The sequence below is a fragment of the Helianthus annuus genome, chromosome 8 (genome assembly GCF_002127325.2).
Source record: "Helianthus annuus cultivar XRQ/B chromosome 8, HanXRQr2.0-SUNRISE, whole genome shotgun sequence".
Lineage (NCBI taxonomy): Eukaryota > Viridiplantae > Streptophyta > Magnoliopsida > Asterales > Asteraceae > Helianthus > Helianthus annuus.
Window position 1 is genome coordinate 30,742,753 of NC_035440.2, and position 24,817 is coordinate 30,767,569.

Below are 24,817 nucleotides of genomic sequence, written 5' to 3' on the forward strand. Positions count from 1 at the left end.
CCTGATGAACAAAAGAAGACGTATGACTTAGAAAAGAAAGCATACGCTATCCTCACTCAAGCACTGAGCAAGGATATTTATCATCAGTTCGTCAGTTTCAAGACTACGAAGAAGTTGTGGGATGCATTGAAGACAAGAGGAGTAGGTAATGAAGCCACACGTCAACTACGACGAGATCTACTGAAGAAAGAATTTGATGGCTTCACATGTATGGATAAGGAGTCCTTGGGAGATATGACAAGCCGTTTCTATCACCTGCTTACTGAGCTGACAAACTTTGAAGTCACAACGACTCCAACAGAGGTGGTAAAGAAGTTTGCCGATGCATTGCCGCCTCAATGGAATAACTTCCTGGAAATCTTGAAGTACAACGGAACGTTGAGAACTACCAATATCAACGATTTCGTGCAGCTTCTGGAGAACAAGGATCAGGAAGAAACGTTGAAGGCAAAGAGAGTTGCAGTGCCACAGAATCCAGAGATGTATTATGGCACCTCCACTACTTCATCTGCAAAAGCTGGATCACATGCTCCACTTCAAACGGCGTTTGTCACAAGCACGGATATGTATGGCAATCCAGTGCAAGTTCCTGTAAAGCCGCCTCCAACCACAGATCTGTATGGAAATCCAATACAACCACCTCATCCTCCTCCTGCTCAACAACCTCAATATGCATGTTATGGAGGAACATCATCTGCTGCAGGTCAACAATCAAAGTCAAGTACAGTACAGCTCGACACGTCAAGCTTCTCTAAAATCAGTGTAGAAGTAGCTAAGGAACACATGGAGCTGCTTAACACTGTAGTGAGCGCGTACTGTGGGTTGATAGAAGGTCAGATTGGAAACATTAATCTGACACAAGAAGATTACAGGCAGATTGATAAGGAGGAGATGGACTTGATGGACATCAAGTGGGCCTTTGCGAGTGCTGTGAGAAGAGCAAAGGATTGGATGGAAAGTACTGGAAGAACCAGCTTGGAAAGTAAGCGAGACACCAAGTATGGGTTCGATAAGCAAGCTGTTAAGTGCTTCAACTGTGGTGAACGGGGCCACTTTAAACGGGAATGTACAAAGCCAGCCCAGCACGGGAATCAAAACCCCTTCAGGAACCAAGGCAACCAGCAGAACAGAAACAATGATCGTACATTGGTGCCTGTCAACAACCAAACCAACCGAGCACTTGCAGTTCAGGTGGATGAAGGTTGTGACTGGTCAATCCAGTTGGGTGGTGATGCTCCTGATGGAACAGCATGTTTTGCTCAGATTGTGAAGGAGCTGGTTCACACCAATGGTGGAGAATCTTCTGTCAGTGGTGATGAATCGTCTGAAGATGAAGACTCCTCTGGATACAGCAGGAGTGTTGATGAAGAATCATCCAACTCTGGTGATGATCATGTGGGTGAGACATCTAATGTTTCGGATGATATTGACATTGATGAACTCTTGGGGGAAGCTGTAGCAGAAACTCAAAGAAGATCTATTCTGGTGGATCAAGCTGCTTACTCTTCGTCTTCTCTCCATTCAGCCTTTATGGCTAATGTCGACGGTTCATCAAGTCAGGTATGTGTCGATGAACCCACTGCTGTTAATTGTGATGAATGTGCTAGGTTGCATGCTAGATGTGCTGATCTTGAGAAAAGTATGTCTGAGTTGCAAGGCAAACATGATGCTTTACAAGCTAGTTTGTTTGACTTGCAAGACAAACATACTACTGTGAATGAGAATTTGAGTGACTTGCAAAGTAAGCATGACGCTTTGCAAGAAAAATATGATGTGACCTTTCTCCACAATCAGAAGTTGACTGTGGATCTCTCTAAATGCACAGAAGCCAACATGTTTTATGAAAACCATGAAAAAGAATTTAAGTCAGTAATTGAAACATTAAAGAAGGATAAAACTGAACTGACTAAAATGGTTTCAAGAAAACAAACTGATATTAATTTGTATATATCTCGCCTTGAGAGTATGCAAAAAGAGATGGCTTGTGTGAAAACCGAAAGTGATGCGATCCAACTCAAGCTAGACAGTTATTTGAGTTCTAGCTATGTGTTAGATCACATCATTGACGTTCAGAAGGAAAAGAGAGATGTCACATGCATTGGCTACAAGAAGTGTCCACCACCAGTGAGACATAATTATGATGCCATGCCTGATGAAGAGGACAGGGTTTTCTTTGAACCTACTGTGCCTCTAGATGTTAAGGAGTTTGCTGCAGGACTCGGATACCAAAAGGAAGTATCCTCAGATTCAGATGTGTCAGCAGATACATTTGTGAGTGCTGAACAGAATCAAGATCCTCCAGTTGTGATTGAGGATGCTGATTCGTCTGATGATGAATCTGATGATACTATCCCAGCAAAGTCTGATGCGGTAGTCAAAAATGAGGACATACCTCTTGAGAATCACATTCTATGTGATCCCCCTGTCAAACCCGCTAAGACTGTTGCAACTGAGTCCTCATCTGCAGGAGAGCCGGAGAGTGTGAATTTGCTGTACACTCTAGTTGGTGATGATAAAATTTACTCAGACAAAGATTTTCCCATTAAGAATGTTAATCAATCCTTAATCTGCAAAGTCTTTGAGAATTCGACAAGTAAGTTCTTGGGAAAGGCAGGACCTAAAGTTACAGTCACACAGTGTCCTCCAATCCCAAAGGCTGAAGTTCGAAAGCAATTTGGCAACAAGAAATTGCCAACAGTGCCAACTCAGCAAAATCACACCAAACCCAAAGGTAAAGTACCGGCTCCAGTGCAAAAGAAGCCGAATCAAAAGAAGAAGAAGAATGTTAACTTTGTGAAATCGACGGGAACAGACAAAATTGAAAAGTTTGAAAATCAATCTAACTTAGATTTTGTCAAGAAAGCTATTGTCGAGAAAAGAAATGAACCAAGTAGTTCAAAACCTAGTACCTCGGGTTCACAAAGTTCAACATCATCGGCTAGACGATCACATGATTCTTCGGGGTTTGTAGAACGAAGATCATGTTTTGAGTGTGGAACCATTGGGCACATTATTAGAAACTGCCCATATCTTCATAAGCAGAAAGGAAAGGTTGATGATCCCCGTGGTAAGACTGACCGTAAGCCATCTGTTTCCACAAAACAAGATCCCCGACTTGTAAAAGAAAGGGAAAAGAAACAGAAACGGCAACAGGTCAAGAAAATTGAAAAAGCGATTAAAACCGATGTGGTTCATAAACAATCTGTTGTTGTAAAACCAGAAAATTCTAAAACTTCAAATCATCAAGAAGTTAAAATTTTAAAGAAAAACACTGGTGAAACCAAACAGACTTGGAAACCAAAAACGGTTGTTGAATCAGGGGGACCATCACAATTCACCAACCATCAAAGACAAGAAGTTATTGTCATTGATGAAAATGGAAGACCCAAGACCACAATGGCTTGGGTCCCCATCTCCAACTAATTCATTTGAGTTCATGTGCAGGGTGCTTCAGGAGGAACTATCAGTAGTCATTGGATTGTTGATAGTGGGGCATCCAGGCACATGACAGGCGACATGAAGCTTCTCTACGACGTTAAATCTATTAGAGGAGGTTATGTTGCTTTTGCTGGAGATAAAGGTGGATACATAACGGGTGAAGGAATGATATCTAACGGGATTGTCAGCTTTGACAAGATCAATTTTGTGCAACAACTTGATCACAATCTTCTTAGTGTTTCTCAAATTTGTGACAAGAAATTTTCAGTCCACTTTGATGCTAATGGATGTTATGTGCTGAAACCCGGCTTCAAAATTCCAAAAGAATGGATTCTCTTGTCGGCTCCAAGGATAAATGATTTGTACGTCCTTGACATGAGCCAGGCTATTACTACGTCTGCACAAGCAACTTGTTTCGTTTCCAAAGCCACAGAAAAAGACACTATCTCTTGGCACAGACGAATGGGTCACATTCACTTACGCAAAATGAATCATTTGGTTTCAAATGAATTGGTGAATGGTGTTCCCCTCAAAAATTTCCATCTTCAAGACATCTGTGTTTCGTGCCAGAAAGGAAAGCAAACAAAGAAGAAGCACCCTACAAAGAAGATCAACACAGTGGCAGTTCCTCTTGAACGTTTGCACATGGATTTGTTCGGTCCTGTCAAGCACAAGAGTATTCGGGGTGATCAATACTGCCTCGTGGTTACTGATGATTATTCAAGATTTTCTTGGGTTGCGTTCATGGCACACAAGAGTGAAACCTTTGGCATTATCAAAAACTTGATCATTCAGATTGAGAATTTGTATAAGTTGAAGGTTAGGCGGATACGTAGCGACAATGGTACTGAATTTAAGAATCATTCCATGATGGAGTTCTGCACTTCAAAAGGTATTCTTCATGAGTTTAGTGCAGCTTATACTCCTCAACAGAATGGTGTCGCTGAACGTAAGAACCGCACATTGATCGAGACTGCTAGGACAATGTTGGTAGAGTCACAGTTACCCATTCCATTCTGGACTGAAGCTGTGGCCTCTGCATGTTACACATTGAACAGAGTCCTTACAGTCAAAAGACACAACAAGACCTGCTTTGAGCTTCTTCAAAAACGGAAACCAGATTTGTCTTATCTCGAACCGTTTGGAGCTCCATGCACAATCATCGATCCTAATGGAAAGTTTGGGGCAAGAGCAATTGATGGATACTTTCTTGGGTATGCCACCCCTAACTTACGAGTCTGGAATCTAGAGACTAAAAGGGTTGAAGAATGGTCTGAGGTCAGAGTACAAAGGCACACCTTGCCAGTCAAAAATCCGGGTCAACCTTGGATGTTTGAGTACGATGACTTCTTCAATTCGATCAATGTTGAAGCCGCTGAAGAAAATGCTGCGGCTAGGATGTTTTTCGAGAGTGACAATGCAACAGTTTCACCGGTGGTTCGTCCAATTCTTGTGAATCAAGAACCATCGTCTTCGGTGAACAACAATACTCTCAACAATGAGGATTTTCATGATGCAAACGAATTGAACGAATCTTCAGAGGATGATGAATTTCTAGATGCAGATCAAGAAGCTCCTACAACAGCAGTTCATGGTACTTCAGAGGGTACTCCTCCAGTAGATGCTCATAGAACAGCTGAGGCTACTGCATCATCCTCTTCGTCAATTCCGGGTCTTGAATTGGTTGTTGATCTTAATCTTAACAACCTGGGTATAAATGTTCCAGTTCCAGATAATCCAGAAACAAGGATTCATAATACCCATCCTCAACAAAACATCATTGGAAATGTGCAAAGTGGCGTACAAACAAGAAACATGTTGCGAAACAACAACAATGCAGGCTTGTATGCAGCTATTCGAGAATCCGGGCAACAAAACGACTGGTCCTTCGCGTGTTATGTTTCACAAGAAGAACCAAGAACGTGGAAAGAAGCCTTGAAAGATAATGCTTGGGTTGAAGCAATGCAGGAAGAACTGCAACAATTCCAGAAGCTGGGTGTCTGGAAACTAGTAGAGAAACCTGCTGGATACAAGAAGATTGGTACCCGTTGGGTTTTCAAATGCAAAAAGGATGACCGCGGAGTTGTTATCCGAAACAAAGCTCGTTTAGTCGTTCAAGGTTTTCGTCAGATTGAAGGGATCGACTACAACGAAGTCTATGCACCAGTGGCACGTCTCGAAGCAATTCGAATCTTTCTAGCCTATGCGTCCTTCAAAGGATTCAAGGTTTATCAGATGGACGTGAAAAGTGCATTTTTACATGGTGTGGTTGAAGAAGAGGTGTACGTCGAACAGCCTCCAGGCTTTGAAGATCCTATCCATCCCGATCGGGTTTGGTTGCTCAACAAAGCTCTTTATGGTCTTCATCAAGCACCACGAGCTTGGTATGCAACCTTATCTCACTATCTGCTGGAGAACGGTTTTCGTAGAGGTCTTATCGACTGTACTCTCTTCATCAAAGAACAAGATGGAGATCTTCTTCTGGTACAGGTATACGTTGATGACATTATTTTTGGTTCTACTAATGATGTCTTGTGTAGGGAATTCGAGCGCATTATGCAGGATAAATTCGAGATGAGTGCTATGGGGGAAATGACCTTCTTCTTGGGCCTACAAGTACAACAAACGCAGTCTGGGATATTCATCCATCAGACTAAATATGTTGGTGACATCTTGAGCCGGTTCCAGATGTCTGATGCAGCGCCCATTGGTACCCCATTGCCAACTAATCACGGAATTACTCCAGACTTGAAGGGAGAAGCTGTTAGCCCTTCTATCTATCGCGCCATGATCGGATCTCTCATGTACCTCACAGCATCAAGGCCAGACATAATGTACCCAACGTGCCTGCTTGCTAGATATCAAGTTAACCCGAAGGCCTCACATCTTGCTGCTGTTAAAAGGATTTTTCGTTATTTGAAGGCGTACCCTGACACCGGTCTGTGGTACCCTAGGGATAATAACTTTGAATTGGTAGCCTTCAGTGATTCTGATTTTGGCGGATGTAAAATCGACGGCAAGTCCACAACGGCTGGATGTCAGTTTTTAGGAAATCGCCTAGTCACATGGCAGTGCAAGAAGCAGACGTGTGTAGCTACATCAACATGCGAAGCTGAATACATTGCTGCCTCAAGTTGTTGCTCCCAAGTTCTTTGGATCCAACAACAGATGCGGGACTACGGTTTTGAATTCCTAACTACTCCTATTTACGTTGATAATTCTGCTGCTTTAGATATCACTAGAAATCCTGTGCAGCATTCAAAGACCAAACACATCGAAATCAAATATCACTTCATACGTGATTGCTTTGAGAAAAGGCTAATCGATGTTGTTAAGGTCCACACCGATGACCAACGTGCCGACTTATTTACCAAAGCTTTTGACAAATCTAGATTTGACTTCTTATTATTGGTAAATGGCATTAAGGTCAAGCAAGAGTAAACCGACATCGGAAAATCATTTTTGTAAATACCTTTGTGTTTTAAATTTGTCTTAGTTTATTGATTTTAGGGGGAGTAAATCCAAAAATCTGAAAATCCAAAAACATCGAAAAATTTCAAAAACACAAAAACAATAGAAAAACAAAAATGAGTTTCCTGGCGAGCAAAAGAGAAAATGATAGTACATCAGTGGTCTATCCAAACCTCTTTAAACCTTAAATGAAAAACGATAAGCAGCTCTATATAAGATGTATCGGTAGGCTCACAATCATTTTAAAGTGTGCAGGGTGATATAAATCTTAATCGACTGAAGACCAGGTGGGAACCATTCATTGGCATATGGTCTTAGTACCGAAATTTCGTTTGATAGATTGCCGAGGTTCTGAGATATTCGGTCTTTATGCTGCTTATCATCTGGGTATCATGGTTGTATCTTTTACCGAAAAATAACGGGGACGCAAGTCTAGATCTTCCATGATACTATACATACGTGTACATATTGCATACTGCATTCGACCTCAATAAGTGATAAACAATCACATGTCCAAATCAAATAAGTGATAAAATATCACACTTTTCCGGGTGTCAAGTTCGTCTCTCTGCTGTACGGAAGTACTGACCTGTTCACGGACTTGCACCTGTGCCCTCATGCATACGAAAATCAAGTTCCTCATCAATAAGTGATTATATCACATAGGACTTGTTTTCAAATCAAAATAAGTGAGTATCTCACAATTTATACGGTCAAACAGATGATAATCGGTATACTCACCGGTAAGATGAACTCTCGTGCATACCTTGATACGGGAATGTGTCGTGATGTGGATGAACACCGGTCGGTAAGTATAAATCATACATTAACGTATCCTCTAAACATGATTACATCTGATAAGTTGAGCTTAAGTGGACAACAATACCGATAATTGTTATAGGATGCTTATCTTAATGTTAACTAACTGAACAACAAGAGTGTTTTGGCATGACCGTACACTGATATGATTCTCTTACCCTCGAAACTCGCAAAAAGAATGTCTGTATATATTCATTTACTGCTTAACCCTTATTAGTTTTTTTTTTTTAAACAGTTTCATCGTTTGGTGCATATCAGCACGACATTAGCGGTGATGTCGTTTGATAACACTCAAAGGATTTTAAATTGTTGTCTTTTAATTTCAAAAATGCCAAAAAGATTTTGTTTCTACTTTATTTTCGATCGTACGATGTTGGAGCTCAAGTCTTCGTTACCTGAAACCTGACTGAAAACCGAATTGACTAAATCTTCATAAACGGTCGAAATTTGCATGTTTGAAAGTTAAAGACTAAAATTGAAAAATTTATTAAACTTTCAAATTGTCGGACGGTGTTTGATTATGACATGGTCATTCGTGTGTCATTTGTTTATGCTATATTCCAAGCAGTTGTTCTCATTACGCGTTTAGATTTCTTGCATGTGCAGATTCTAAAGGCTAGGAGAACATGGTCGATGACAAGCTTTGGAATGAAGACACGACGAGAAGGCGCTCAAAAGATGAAGATGATCGAGTTGCCGCTGGCCATCATCAACACCACAAGGATCTCACTTCATAAAGATAAAGTCTTTTCACGAGCATAACTCAAGGGGGAGCTTATGTTAAGGGGGAGTTTGTCAACACACTTCCTACATGATACGGGTAGTTTGTTGATACACTCTCTACTTTCAAGACGTGAAGACTTTGAAGATCCTCCGGCATTGAAGACATGATAGGACATCAGAGTCTTGAAGACCTGAAGACCAAAGACTGTCGAAGTTCCAGACAAGTCTACACTTTTAGAAGAACAAGACAAAGCTTAGAGATCAAAGACAAAGCTACAGCCAAGGGGGAGTTTGTTGGTGCACTTGTGTCTGTACTTTGTCTGTATTCGGTCTGATATAAACGATGTCCTGATTTGTGTTGTAAGTTGACCAAGTCAACCATCCTCCGGTTTGACTTGGACAACAGTTGAAAGATGTTCTGATCGAAGGATAGCCTCGAAGGATACACCTGATCCTTCGAGGTGATCGAAAGATATGGTTCGACCATGGTTCGACCATTAGACCTCGAAGGATGATCCTTCGAGGTCCACGCTGATCTTTCGTGTAACATGTGGTCGACAGATGATCCTTCGGACCATCTGTCGAATCCTTCGAGCAGACCTGCTGAGCTGGGTATATATACCCATGCATGTGTTGAGAGTTCCAGAGTTCTGCCATTCCCACACACCCGAGACATAGAAGCTTAGAGAGCATTCTGCCCAGAACTCACTCACACACTTAGAGAGTTTATAGAACACTTCTGTAAACATTGAGCTTGTAACCGAAACCCTCATTGCATTAATACGACTAGTGTTAATCGGTGAATCTTTGTGTGTTTGTTTCTCTACTTGCTACTAACTCGGTTTGCTTGCTAGCTTGGATTCCGCACTCGCTAGTAGGTTTGTATAACAAGGTTTAGGTTCGTAATCCTCCGCGAAAAGGGACCTACAGTAATTAACTCTATTTTTAAAACTGAATTAATATATAGAATGCATGATAATTAACTATAAACTAGGGCATGCACGGTTCGGTTCCGTTTTTAGTCTCAACCAAAACCGAAACCGAAGTCATCGGTTAGTTTTTTTATTAACCAACTAGTTTTCAGTTAATTGGTTCGGTTTATGCGGTTAGTTTGTCGGTTTTGGTTCGGTTAATTTTGGTCAATAACCAAAGCCAAACATGTGCTAAAATTTTTGCTTAGAAACACATGAAATGGAGGCATAAAACATGAAGTACATATATGGAAGTACAAACCTGAAATTAAATGAAAATATGAATGGGTTGGTTTGATTCAGTTTAATCCGGTTAACCTAAAAAAACAATAGCTGATTTTCGCTTAATTGATTTCGCTTGTGGTTTGTGAGAAGTCGAAGGGGAGGATTTCACATGTTGGTGACCCATTGTACAGGTACGTACGTTTATTACAGTAATTATTGTGATTATTATTATTATTATTATTATTATTATTATTATTATTATTATTATTATTATTTATTAGTTTCTGTTTCTATATTTCACTAACACTATCTGCAGGTATCTACATAGGATGCTCGCTACTTCTATTACAACTCGCGGTCATAGCCGTGAGTGGTCTACGAGCACGGACGTTTTTTTTCTTTTATTGTTTGTTGTACAGGAGGTCGTGCGCACTAGCACACCAGTACTTCACCTCCGCCCATCACCGGTAGCAGTACGGATTTTTGTATGGCGGGGCGTACGTGACCGTCATTGACCGTTCATTGGGCCTCGTACCAGAGGAGGACCCACAGTTACTGCCGCCCATAACGCCGACGCGGATGGGTTTTCAGATGTTGTGGGGGATGGGACTGATTAAGAGGTTCGACGTCCTCGGCGAGCAGTTTAAAACCCGCGCAGGTCTTTTATTTCAACCGCAGGACCTATCAGAGCAGTTCGATCTAGCCTATCCTCCGCCAGATCTTGCTGCAGCGGTCGTGCAGGACCCTCCGGACGGTCCAACGATGCCACAACCACCACCACCTCTGGGGGTGCCTCATTTTCCACGACATGTTATTCCAAGTCATGCCCCGAGAGCTGCAGTACATCCGCAGATACGAGCCGAGCTTGACAGGCTGAACGATTTGATAGGTTGGTTGGTTCGGGAGGCGGATGATAGACGAGAGGGAGAGGGGTTACCCCCATACCGCTCCCACCACCTCGAGCACCAGATCAGAAGCAGTAGCCGGATCTAGACTCGGACTCGTTCCCGGAGGCATAGACCAGCTACGTGAATATATTTTGGTATTTAGTGTTCAATTGTAGTTTTTATTTTTGTTATGGATGTACAAACTTATCTTACATATTTTTGTTATGGTTGTTCAAATTGTCTTATATATCTCATATTTAAGTTTGCTTTCAGTTATTCGGTTACTTAATGATTGTTTGTCTTAAATTGATATAATACGGAAACAATACAAGTTTTGAATATAATACGGAAACAATATAATTTTCAAAATGTTAAATAATATTTAAACAAGATAATATTTTAATGGTAGGATAATATTTAAAAAATAAAATGTTAAAAACAATATAATATTTAAACGATCGAATATATTTAAAGAGCCGATCTTGAAAACGGTAAAATTTTTTATAGTGCAAAAAATAACTCTTTTTTTAACAAATTTTTTCACTCAAAAAAACATCACCTCCAAAAACCATTAAATTACCCCACCAAAACACCACTTCTTTCAACCAAAAAAATACCCAATACCTATACGCCTCGTATAAGCCTAGACGAGGTGTCTAGGTTTTTTAAACTTTGTGTCTGACATCTCACAGAGACCCTTTTGAATTCCGTGCCTAGACAACTCGTATAGGCCTATACAAGGCGTCTAGAGTTTGCAAGGTGTCTAAATAGGCCGGATGACTGTATGAATAGATCCAGCCTTCAATAATAAAGTTTAATTAACATAGGTACACAAGGATCTATATAATTAACATTTGTTCTTACTAACAATTCAAGTATTTTTCTGACATCTCGCCAAATCAGGTATTTCTGACAGGTATGAATAGATCCAGCCTTCAATAATAAAGGTATTTCTGATTTGGCGAGATGTCACAAGGGGGGGTATAATCAGGAAGAGGGGGGGTGTGTATAGAATTAGCCTTTTCTAACAATTCAACCCATTAAAATTGAATTTGAAATGGTACTTCTGACATCTCGCCAAATCAGGTAAAGAAGTACACATACAACACACATTTATGTAATTGATATGGATACATCAGTACACAAGGATCTATATAATATTACATTCATTAATGACTACATTTATTCTTATAATTAACAACATTCGTTAATTAACATAAGTACACAAGGATCTATATAATTAACATTTGTTCTTACTATCTACCATCTACTTGACTTAGTGTTACTCCATTAACTGATGACGCCGGTAGAGGAAGAACTGAGGTGGAGTTGATTTCACTTTCTTGTATATAGAAAGCTGGTTTTTTGGGTGAAGGAAGTGATCCTTCACCACCCAACATTGCAACCACAGTCTGCGTGTTAGGTCTATCTTCTACTCGTTGTTGCACACACAATAAGCCAACATGTACTGATCGCAACACTTCACAAGCAGAATAGGACGTGCGTAAACATTCATCAATCAGACTAAGAGACTTTCCTTCTTTGTAAAGCCTCCATGCCTATATGGATCCAGATAAAAACATATCAGAAGGTGCACCTGTCTTCCCTAGTAGTACAGTTTAGTTCTATTTAAAATAGGTGTATTTTAGAGCTTCACTAGGCTCATTGGCACATACATGGAGGGAGGTTAAAGTAAGAACCTCATCAATAACTGGAACAAAAGAAACCACTCTTTAGCATTTGATCATGAAGCACACGAAAAGGCAGGGGTAATCATGATTCATGAATTGAAGCAGACATAACAGAGTAATATTTGAGTGAGTGATTCTTGTACCCTTGAATCAATACACACAAGACATATATAAATTACAAATGTAGTTTCTTCGGTTCCTCAATATTAAATGGTTCTCGTATGAACTCACACTTACATACATGAATGTATATTCTAAATGGGTGCATAGTATATTTTCATCAACAAATATTATAATCAAACCACTTACATGTCCAAGAAGGTTATCATCATGGTTTTCGTTAACAAAATCTCTATTTTTTATCCCACTCACAATCTCCAACACTAAAACTCCAAAGCTGAATATATCTGACTTTACCGAGAAGAGACCTTTCATTGCATACTCTGGAGATATGTATCCCCTGAATCAATACACACAAGACATATATAAATTACAAAATGTTGTGTACAATATGATCAAAGTTCAGGAATTCTTACAAAGTTCCCACGACTCTCTTTGTCGTTGCTTCACTCTGTTCCTCTTTGAACATTCTGGCCAAACCGAAGTCTGATATCTTTGGATGCATCTGATGATCAAGTAATATATTCCCTGCTTTTAAGTCCCTATGTACAACTTTAAGCCGGGAATCCTGATGAAGATAAAGAAGACCTCGAGCAATCTCATGAATGATCTGGAAGCGTTGTGGCCAATCGAGTAACAACTTTCTCGATCCATCTGCTCAATATGCAACAACTTGGTTAAAAAAATTTATTCCTTAGCACTTGCATTTAATCTGTATTTGTAGGATTGTAAGAGAGCCCAACCAAATAAAAAACTGTCAAGACTTTTGTTTGGCATGTATTCATAAATTAACATTTTGTCATCCCCTTGAATGCAATATCCTAAGAGCTTCACAAGATTTCGATGCTGAAGTTTAGCTATGCATATAACTTCATTCTCAAACTCAAGAAGACCCTGTCGAGAGGACTTTGATAGCCGCTTCACAGCAATCTCTTGTCCTCCTTCAAGCACACCCTGGTGGATCCAGATTTTGCCATTATTAATTGTACATACATGAAAATCCGAAGGTTTTAAATATGTACTTATTCAATTGTGTCACGAGTTTGAGTTGGTGAATTGGATGGTTAATCCTGACCCACATACTAATCCATGTCAAAGACATCAACCCTAAACTAGTATCACTTAAAACTTTGTAGCCCAAGCATGAAACCCGGTTAGCTAAACGTGTGAAACGGGTTGGTGGGTTGTTGTAATCCAGTTGTAAATAAGTTAAACATGTTGGTGGATTGAAATAAATGGGTTAAACGGTCTGGTAAACATTTTTTTAAAAGATAGGTTCGCCGGGGGTCCACCGTTTAATTAAATATATAGATCAACTCGAACATGGCCAATATATATACAATGGGTTAGATATGACAACCCAATATGTGATGTTGTGTAGGAAATGGTCACCCATACAACTAATTCATATTAATCAGTTACCTTGTACACCGGTCCAAACCCACCTTCTCCCAGCTTGTTGTTGACTGAGAAATCGTCGGTAGCCCTAGAAATTTTAGACAGGCTAAACAAAGGAACCTCTGCGCTTCCCATCTGGCTGCTGCTCTCCACGTCTGATCTCTTCTTCCATTTTCTCTTAATGTATACAAGGCCCAACAAAGTCAACACAGCTGATATTGACAAAGTTACTACCATAACCTGTACCCGTTTCTTTCTGTGGAACCTGGAATGGAGGCCTAAAGATGTTACAGAGTTAAAGGAACTACATATTGTCTAGCTAATTCATATCAACAAACAACATGTATGTTTCGGCTACATATTGCTTACAAACGGCTGTTATTTTAGTTTATAGATCATATTTATCCAATACAAACATGTATTGATAAACCAATATGCTGTAAAAACATTGTTAATAGACTGGAATGGAACAAATATAAAATTGGCTTGCCTGAATTCTGAGGCCGCAAGTCTAATATATAGATCTTGTCCGTTTAGTGGGAACACTCGAACATCGATCAAATCCCCAAACCATAGCAAGCACCCAAGTCCACCTGGAGTGATGTTTGGATTTGCATAGGCGGTGCACGAGCAATTATTCTTGCAAGCTGCCTCGCAATCTAGTAGGCTCATGTTGCTACTATAGACAGCATTCTGAGTGTCTGGTAATTTCATGCTTGAAAACTTTTGAAATCTCTCTCCAGGCCCACAATCCAAGGCTGTGCTTCGTGTACAAACACTTGAATCATTCTCAGAAGTCGTTTCATCTAAGGATTCGCGTTCAAATCCTTTCAAGCACCCACAATTAGGAGAAGTGGCGGTATTACAGATCCCATATGGGCCACATACCCCATATATGTCACAATAATCTACTGGTAAGGTGGCAATTAGAATCCATTCCGGGTTTGGTAGTTTTCGCTGCAAGATCTCAAGCTTACCATCAGGAGTCAATACTGTTCTTAATGTAGTGGTGTTACTTTTTGAATTATAAGCGATATACGTCTCGTTCTGATTCACAATCACGATAGAAGCGGTCGCCGGATTAGCATCAGTTGCATAGTTTTCCCGGCCAGAAAATGATATGCCATTATAGGGCCCAAGCCTTGTTTCAATAGCAGCGCTTTTCCTAATATATACTTGTTGATATTTACCCTTAATTGCTAAAAGCTTTAATGTATAATCACCTGGGGAAGGATCATCTGTACTCCTCCACGAGGACAGATAAGTTTCTCTTCCAGTTATGAAGTTCTTGCCCAGCTTCATTCCTGGTAAGCTGGTATCTCCAGGGTAATCAAAACTTTGCCAAATAACAGTATCATTGTTGGTTTTATTTCCGATTTTAATTACCAGATTTCCTGTATCCAAAAGTTGTGCTACAGGATTGATATTTGTACCAGATGTCGAGGAGTTGGATGACCAAATGATTTTGCCGCTACCATTAACAAGAGCCAGGTTCCCTTGGCTATCCAGTTTGACGGTACCTGAGGTGTCTGTAAGTGGGGTTTCCCGGTTTGCAACCCATGCAATCGTTTGTGGTGAAGTGTTCTTATACCATATCCCCAGGTACCGATTTTTGGAACTGCCCGGGCTAAAGAAACCTAGCTCAAATTTTGCGTTCCCTAAAACAATGTTTTGAGCATCTGTGATGTTTTGATGCACCGCTATGGTGTCTGATGATCTACAAATTCCTAGCACTAGAAAGAAGAAGGTGATATAAGGGAATAACATTTTATTTTGGCCTTCCTCACAACTTGATGGCACTTTTATGGATTATGAAAAAACTCAAAGTGCATATACTTTCAGTCGTTTTTATGGTCAAAAGAAAAACAATTAAATTAATACTTCATGTTAACGAAGACCTTTTAAACGCCAGCTAATCATATTTAATAAGGCTAACACTAGATTCATATAATCTTTGTATGATCTCACATGGGACACTTGGCACATTTGTGCTCTTTATAGTAGAGCCCACAGATCTAACCAATAACTCATTGACAAGTTAACCAAATTCATTTTGACCTTCAACCAATTTGAATAATATATTTTTTTTTTTTGGATTCAAACACTGAATCTTGCCAACAGGTTTTTTCTTTGAGTGGGTCAAACATTAAAGCTTTTCCTCTAGAGAATCCCCACTAAAGACTAATCAGATCAATACCCGGGCATTCATCGAACAGCTTAAAGGCAGAGTCACAGGATATATACAATATAAATCTGCAATCAGTGGCGAAGCCACACTTTGAACGACACCATTGAATTTTGTTTAGCAAACACAACGTATAATAGAAAAATTCGAGCGACATCATTCTTTTTTTACGAGCGACACCGTTGTCTCTTTACAAACCACACTATTGTTTTGTTTTCTTCTAAAAGAATTAAATAATAAACAAATTTATATTTTAAAAATTAAGCCAAGTTACTTGAAATTAATTAGTATACTTTAAATCATTAAAGGTCCATGCTTAATTTTTATTTTTCTAATCCAGTAAGCATTATAGCCCCATGTCTAATTGGTTTAATTTGTTTCAATTGTTCAACCTACCAGAATGTTTGATGATCATTGCGTGCACTTGTTTGTTATAAAGAAAAAGAGGTTTTTTTTTTTTTTTTTTTTTTTTTTTTTGCAAGTTGCCATTGAAAACATTATGAATCGTTTTCAAAACATGAAAATGCTTATAGAGCAAGTATTAAATGCATTTTTTATATATTTCAAATGACTTTGTAATTTTATTATGTGTTTTTATTCAATGACATTGTACTTTTACTGTGATATTTGTTTTTATTATGTTATTTGACTCGACTAGATCCGAACTGATCCAACGGCAGGTTATTAGAAACCGGGGTATCCATATAAAATGACACCATAAGAAAAAATTTCTGGCTCCGTCACTGTCTGCAATCCATGCATTTGAGTATGTCCCAAGGTATATTAATATTAACTGTAAACATAGAGCATACGCATATAGTCATATACATACACGGAGACAGAATAACTAGAAACATACTATCTAAGGGGGTGTTTGGTTCGCGGAATGATTTGGAATTAGAATTGGAATTTGTATAGGAATTAAAATTTGAAGGAATTGGATTTGGAATTTAAACATTTCAATTGGAATTGGAAACTGTTGTAATTGGAATCTCAATTCCCTTTTTGTTCTGTTTGGCTGTCAAATAAATTGGAATCCATCACCCCGGCACCCAAAACCACCGGTTCGGTTCGAAACGGTTGGGATTGAAATGATTTCGGGTTGAAGCAGTTCGATTCGAAACAGTACGGGTCGAAACGGTTCGCGTTGAAACGGTTCTGATCGAAACGGTTCACGTCAAGTGTTTTCTCGGGGATGGCTTAGACGCAAATGTAGCACACACTAGTGTAAGAAAAAAAATTCGACCTTTTATATTACACTTGTAGTAAAACCCGTGTGTGCACACGGGTGGTTTTTAGAATTTTATTCCAGAGAGTTTAGTGATAGCACATATGACCTGATTGACAAAAATTGTCAATTTTAGAACTAACAAAGACGCTCCATCCACTTTGAAGCAGATGCGTTGTTGGTTGACCTAATATTGACAAAGTATAAGTTACATAAAGGGCAGAGGCATACTTAGTTGAATACTTTATGTATAATAACAAACAAAAAATAGCTCCAAAATTCAATAGTTAGTTGATTCAATCTGCTAAATATAAATCAAATTATACGAAATCAAACTCTACAAGAAGTTGCCTATTAACTCGAAATATGTGCCTGAAACGCCATTCTTTTCCATGCAAATCCTTGGCTTCCAGCTCCTGTGTTGGAGGCTGCCTTGACATGTCCTATCACAAAACCAGATGATCATTTTTAGGTTTTTGAAATTCAGAACAAAACGGAATTTAAACAAAATAATTTAAACCTTTACAGGGTAAGGTACTAACCAATGGTGGAAGACATTCATCAGCATGGTGTCTCAAAACAGAAAAACCACCATGAGTACCAACAACACATATACATACCAAATTGATTAACCGCCCAAAAGGTAAACAACATAAGCAGCCGGAGTAGCGACCTCTCCGTCCTTCCCGCAGCTCATGGCGGCATTCTCCGGCGGATCCACTGTCACACCCCCAAAATCCACCATGCGGAGTATCACCGCTTGGAGGCGTGACATGACCAGGATCGAGCCACCAATTATATTGAACAACGTAATAAGTAAACAAAATCAACCACAATACAATTGGTGACCAAAGCTAGTTAACCAAGTTTTTAAATTAAAAAGCGGAAGCATAAACGTAAATCCAAAACATAAGTCCATAGTTTATAAGTTTAAAGTCCAAAGCGTAAGTTTAATAAGTTCATAAAGATTTAAATATTAAGTACGGAACATAACAGTCTGTATCCCACAACGACTCCTTCCTCGTGCAAGCTCCAAGCATTTAACGACCTGTAAGGCATGTAACAACGAGTCAACAACAAAGTTGAGTGAGTTCACGGTTGGTTGATTAGTTTTAAGTTGTTTCTGAAAACGTGGTTTGTCTTTCGTTGGTGTAATTGCCATGGGGGTTACCCCGTAGTTGAAAGCATGATTAACCAGTTCATTCTTTATTACCCAAACCATATCCATGATCAGTGGGGGCTTCCCCATGTGAACCACTAGACCGTTACCATATCGACTACTAACGCAAATAAGTTGTGCCCTACATTAGTGTCTATCATCAATGACAGTTTGCCATAGTCCATTAGTACACGCCCGTCCGACTGGCACGGTGTGAGGTTTGTTAAACCCAATAGCGCTATTAACTATTGACCCGCTCGCCATTGGCCTCAGCGATTAAGTCGATATAAATTGAGGGACTTCATGATAGAGTTTTGTCTACTAAGTTTTAAGGTTGTTGTCCTACCCAAGGAGGACGAACGTACGTATTCTACCCAAGGAGAATACGCAGGATTTATATTGGCATCCTACCTATGGAGGATGGCTGTACATATCCTACCCAAGGAGGATATGTAGGTTTCGTTTTAATTCTTTAACCCATTCCCAAACCACCAGGAATCCCATGCCTTAGAAAGTGTGTGAACTCACCTCGGTTTGCTCGGTTAGATTGTCAAATAAAGCTAACAGTCAAAGTCGGCCAATCACGTCCTAGTAGGATTACCACTTAGTTTATTAGTGACTTCAAATAAGCACAAAGTTCCTACACGCGTCTATCACATAACAACCATCACATCAACAGTTCATGCTCATATCAACATTCCACCTATAGCTACTCAAGAACAGGCATACGATATTGCACATATTACTTTCATTGACATATGACATGTTAGATCATCCTCAGATAATATACTCGTCATTTAGACACGCAAATTACTACTTCTGTCATTTCAACTTAAATATCCAAAACTGGGCTGTTTTCGGGCATTTTAATAAAATAGTTATCTTACTTAAAAAATTCCCAACTTTTTACAGAAGGTGCTAAGAGATCCAAATATTATTGTGTAAAAATCTCGGGGTCCAATTCATCACCAATATTTTATAAAAATTCATTTTCCGGACTGCAATCAGATTCATTACTTTCTGACTGCAGTCCATGGAATAATTAATTAAAAATTCATTGTAAGTCGGATTGACGAAATTCCAGTGGGACAATTACTACGACATCAGTGTCCATCTACAGTACCAATTTCGTGACCTAGTTCTACTCAGGTTTCAAGTTATGATGAAGAATATAACACATATTTTCAGCAGCAAAAAATGCAGCTTTAGCTGCTGTTACAAAACGACACTTTAAAAATAGTAAACGAAGTCCAAAAATTATGATTCCAGTGCCATTAGAACCGTATTTCATAATACATAAATCTAGGCTTCAGAAAATACAGTTTTCGTGTTATTAAGGTCCTGTTACATCCAACTGAAGTTGGCTGTAATCACCAAACAACCTTCTGTTTTCAGTTTTTAACATTCTAAAGTGCGTTCGATTGATTCCGTCAACATGTTTAGCGATAAATAACGATACTTACAGCAGATTATAAGTCCTTCATATCAGCACATAATCATCATACACCAAACAACATCATTCTAACATCATTTCTTCATGTATTATCTTGTTTAAGCTTATGTTCAAGTTTTAAGTGTAAGATCTTATGGTGTTCATATAATTTCTTCATAATACATCTATTAACCACCAAAACAACATGTAAAATGCAAGGATCTAAGTTCTTACCACTAGTTCAAGACTAGGGAAGTTCAAGTGTAGAAAAGTGATGGTTAATAGCAAATGGAGAAGGTCCTTCCACTTCCGAGAACACCGAGCTTCGTTGTGCACCTTGTATCACCTATGTATGGCCTTGGAAAGCTTGAAGGAAAATCGAAAAGGGTGGTGGTGACAAGAGGGGTGTTCGGCCGAGAGTAATGGAGGGAGAGAGAGAGGTGTTTGTGATGAAGAAGATGATCAAGAGTGAAGGACTTGTGGATTAAATAAGAAAACTCCCAACACTCATTTGTCCAATGTATAACATGCTCCCTACTTACCAACATGATTTAATAAAAAAAATAAAAGAAATCCATGGGTGAGTTACCCATGGTAACCGTCCCAAGTGGGGGGGGGGTATAGGGTTGGTTACTAATGGCATAGTTACTATCTAGTTAGAGAAACAAATGTTGAGTTACCCATGGTAACCGTCACGAGCGAGTAGTGGTTTGAGCATCTCAACTGGAATTTCTTCACTTTCTTCTATAACCAACACCATTATACTTCCCATCGATGGAAAAACGGAGTCTAAATGATAGTCCCTGAAATTCAAAAATATATAATTACATATTGTTACGAAAATGAAGCATAACTTAGCACTAAGAACTCTATAACACACCTTACTGATTTTAGAAAATGCTCAAACATTTCCACAATTAACGCATCACATTCAAGATCAAGCATGATGACACATGACCTGACTTTCGAAGCATTTTCAAGAATTGAAGCTCTTTTGGCGTAAGCTCAGCTGGACTGGTCAGCTAAACCCTCAGACGTAGAAACAATTAACTTAAATACATCCTGTGCATAAAAAAAGTTTAGAATACAATACAATATACATAAACATATATGTAAATATCAAGTTGTGTGTATCATGTCATGGTATACCCTCATTTGGTTATCATAGTAAAGTGCATCAGGAGCTGTAATTCTCGTTATTTCGCTTATGCAGGAAGCAACTGCAACCTTCACATCAACATCAGAATGTTTTGAAAGACCGTCTTTAATCAACGCCCTCATCGACGGCCTAAGCGCATCAATCATCGACCTTTTCGGCGACCGGTCAACCTTCGATAAAAGCTTCTCCACTTTCTGCAACCCACAAACCATTACACACAATCACACAACCCAAACACAAGCAAACAAACATCAAACATTCACTCAGGCATTTTATCAAACACCTTGTCTACACTCAACCAGTAACCACATTCCTAATCCCACCGTTTCTAAATTCTAAAACCCATGAATCAGAATAACAACTCGTTGTTTAGCTTATATTGGATTATGGAGGAACATAAACATCCCCCGTTATCTTAACAAAATAAATCACAGAATTAATCGATTCAAAACCAGAAATTAGAAGTTGAAAATTAAAAGAACTTACCATCTTTATTGAGATCTAGGGATGATGATTCACGGTTGAAGGTGGAAGATTAGTGTGTTTATACAAGCAAAGAAGATATTTATTCCATTGATCAGCGAGATATCTTCACGTCGCCGGAGAACTAAGGCCATGCTTTTGACATTTTCGGAGGTAAAGAAGCCGTGATTCTTGGAATCGGTGCTTCAAAGACATGTTGTGTTGCCAGAAATCGATGCGCAATTGGATAGAGAGCGATGGATGGAGGGGAATGGGGCAAAAATGTAGGTTTAAGACTGCTTTAAAAGGAAGTGTACATGGGAAGTTATAGGAACGTGGGTAGGAGACGACGTGGGAGAGACTAAATCAAGAAAACCGTTCAAAACTTCCTTTTAGGAGAGAGAGAGAGAGTATAACTTTCCTGAACTGCCAATATTACGGTTTTTTATTTGAGTTTAAAGGGTCAAGATCAAAAGCTGATAAGTTTAGATGGCTAAGATTATTCTAAAAGTTGGTTAGACTTAATGGGTTCCATATATATATATATATATATATATATATATATATATATATATATATATATATATATATATATATATATATATATATATATATATATATATATATATATATATATATATATAAAATTAACTATAAATTAGGGCATGCACGGTTAGGTTCCGTTTTTAGTCTCAACCAAAACTGAAACCGAAGTCATCGGTTAATTTTTTTATTAACCAATTAGTTTTCAGTTAATTGGTTCGGTTTATGCGGTTAGTTTGTCGGTTTTGGTTCGGTTAATTTTGGTAAATAAACAAAACCAAACATGTGCTAAAATTTTTGCTTAGTAACATATGAAATGGAGGCATAAAACATGAAGTACATAAATGGAAGTACAAACCTGAAATTTATGAAAATATGAATGGGCTGGTTTCATTCAGTTTAATCCGGTTAACCTAAAAAAACAATAGCTGATTTTCGCTTAATTGATTTCGCTTGTGGTTTGTGACAAGTCGAAGGGGAGGATTTCACATGTTGATGACCCATTGTATAGGTACGTACGTTTATTACAGTAATTATTGTGATTGTTATTATTTTTTATTAATTTCTGTTTCTATATTTCGTTAACACTATCTGCAGGTATCTACATAGGATGCTCGCTACTTCTATTACAACTCGCGGTCACAGCCGTGAGTGGTCTACGAGCACGGACGTTTTTTTCTTTTATTGTTTGTATAATACAGGAGGTCGTGCGCACTAGCAAACGGTCTAGCCCAGTACTTCACCTCTGCCGGAGGAGGACCCACAGTTACAGCCGCCCATAACGCCGACGTGGATGGGTTTTCAGACGTTGTGGGGGATGGGACTGATTAAGAGGTTCGACGTCGTCGGCGAGCAGTTTAAAACCCGCGCAGGTCTCTTATTTCAACCGCAGGACCTATCAGAGCAGTTCGATCTAGCCTATCCTCCCCAGATCCATATCCTGCTGCAGGGGTCGTGCAGGACCCTCCGGACAGTCCAGCGATGCCACAGCCACCACCACCTCCCGGGGCGCCTCATTTTCCACGACACGTTATTCCAGGTCATGCCCCGGGAGCTGCAGTACATCCGCAGATACGAGCCGAGCTTGACAGGCTGAATGATTTGATAGGTTGGTTGGTTCGGGAGGCGCACGATAGACGAGAGGGAGAGGGGTTACCCCCCATACCGCTCCCACCACCTCGAGCACCACATCAAAAGCAGCAGCCGCAACAGTCGGATCCAGATTCGGACTCGGACTCGTTCCCGGAGGCATAGACCAGCTAAGTGAATATATTTTGGTATTTAGTGTTCAATTGTAGTTTTTATTTTTGTTATGGATGTACAAACTTATCTTATATATTTTTGTTATGGTTGTACAAACTTATCTTATATATGTCATATTTAAGTTTGTTTTCAGTTATTAATGATTGTTTGTCTTAAATTGATATAATACGGAAACAATATATGTTTTGAATATAATGAGGAAACAATATAATTTTCAAAATGTTAAATAATATTTAAACAAGATAATATTTTAATGGTAGGATAACATTTAAAAAATAAAATGTTAAAAACAATATAATATTTAAACGATCCAATATATATAAATAGCCGATCTTGAAAACCGTAAAATTTTTTAAAGTGCAAAAAATAAAACTTTTTTAACAAAATTTTCACTCAAAAAAACATCACCTCCAAAAACCATCAAGTTACCCTACCAAAACACAACTTCTTTCAACCAAAAAAACACCCAATACCTAGACGCCTCGTATAGGCTTAGACGAGGTGTCTAGGTTTCTTAAACTTTGTGCCTGACATCCCACACAGACCCTCTTAAATTCCGTGCCTAGACAACTCGTATAGTCCTATACGAGGCGTCTAGGGTTTGCAGGGTGTCTAAATAGGCAGGATGACTGTGTGAATAGATCCAGCCTTCAATAATAAAGTTTAACATAAATGACAATCTGGGCCAAGCCCCTCCCACACGTTTGAAGCTCCAAGTATTTTTCTAAGGGTAAGGGGTATGGTTAATCACTCTAGGGTGATTGAGTGATTCTCTACCCAATAATATTATGCCATGTCAACTCCATATTCCACTGCCCATTTTGCACTCAATCACTAGGTACTGTTCAATCACTCTAGGGTGTTTGAGTTATATATTTTTTATTTTCTAGAAATTACAAACTATGCATAAATAAATAAAACATATTTTAAACTAAATAAAAGTACTTTTAATTAAAAAAACAGATTACATTTAAAACTAAAAAATTAAACCATAATAAACCTAATATTTAGAAATTGCATGGCCAATTATATTTTTTTGCGATATCTCGTTTCCTCGCCAGAATAAACGGCAACATCTCGGGTGAAGCATGGTCGTGTGGCTTAGTAAATGTCTTCAAAAATCCCGATCATACATAAGTTGTTTCACCGCCTCGCGTTGTTCCGCCACTAACGCTATGGTGTATTCCTCGCGTTTCTTTCTTACATTCGTCAACTCTATCGCCCGTGCTTTTTTTTTCATCTTTCATAAGAATGTATTGCGCGAGCTTCTCGGTGAGGGCCTCTTTGCTATCGTTTGATGATGTTGCGGGCCTCTTTCCTTTCTTTTTTTGTCTTGTTGGTGAGGGGTCTACGTTTCCGGTATATCGCTATTGAACTCAGTTCCCGGTGTACCCGTATTGTAGTTATCCGAATCAGACGACTTTCTTTTTTGTCCTGAACTTCCACTATCTTCACCCAACAATGGTACTGGCGCCCATTTGTCATATTTACGAACGACCTCCCATGCCTCAATATGTTGAAAACCACTCGGATATTTGGGTTTGAAATCACTTAAAGACCTATTCATGACGTCGAGGTCGCTATACCCACTACGACGAATACGATCCTACATAGATAACAAATATAAAGTAAAAAAAAAAATT

At 39.0% G+C, this 24,817-nt stretch overlaps 1 protein-coding gene across 1 annotated transcript; it reads right to left on the bottom strand.

Moving 5' to 3' along the window:
• Nucleotides 1–14,121: 14,121 nt before the first annotated feature.
• LOC118480939 (G-type lectin S-receptor-like serine/threonine-protein kinase At4g27290) lies at nt 14,122–15,510 on the bottom strand. The gene has a single exon (XM_035975949.1). It carries the CDS (start codon nt 15,508–15,510, stop codon nt 14,122–14,124), a length of 1,389 nt encoding a protein of 462 aa, XP_035831842.1.
• Between the last annotated feature and the right edge of the window lie 9,307 nt (nt 15,511–24,817).

Coding starts and splice junctions, on each gene's coding strand:
- LOC118480939 (XM_035975949.1), bottom strand. CDS start 15,510: ATGTTATTCCCTTATATCACCTTCTTCTTTCTAGTGCTAGGAATTTGT.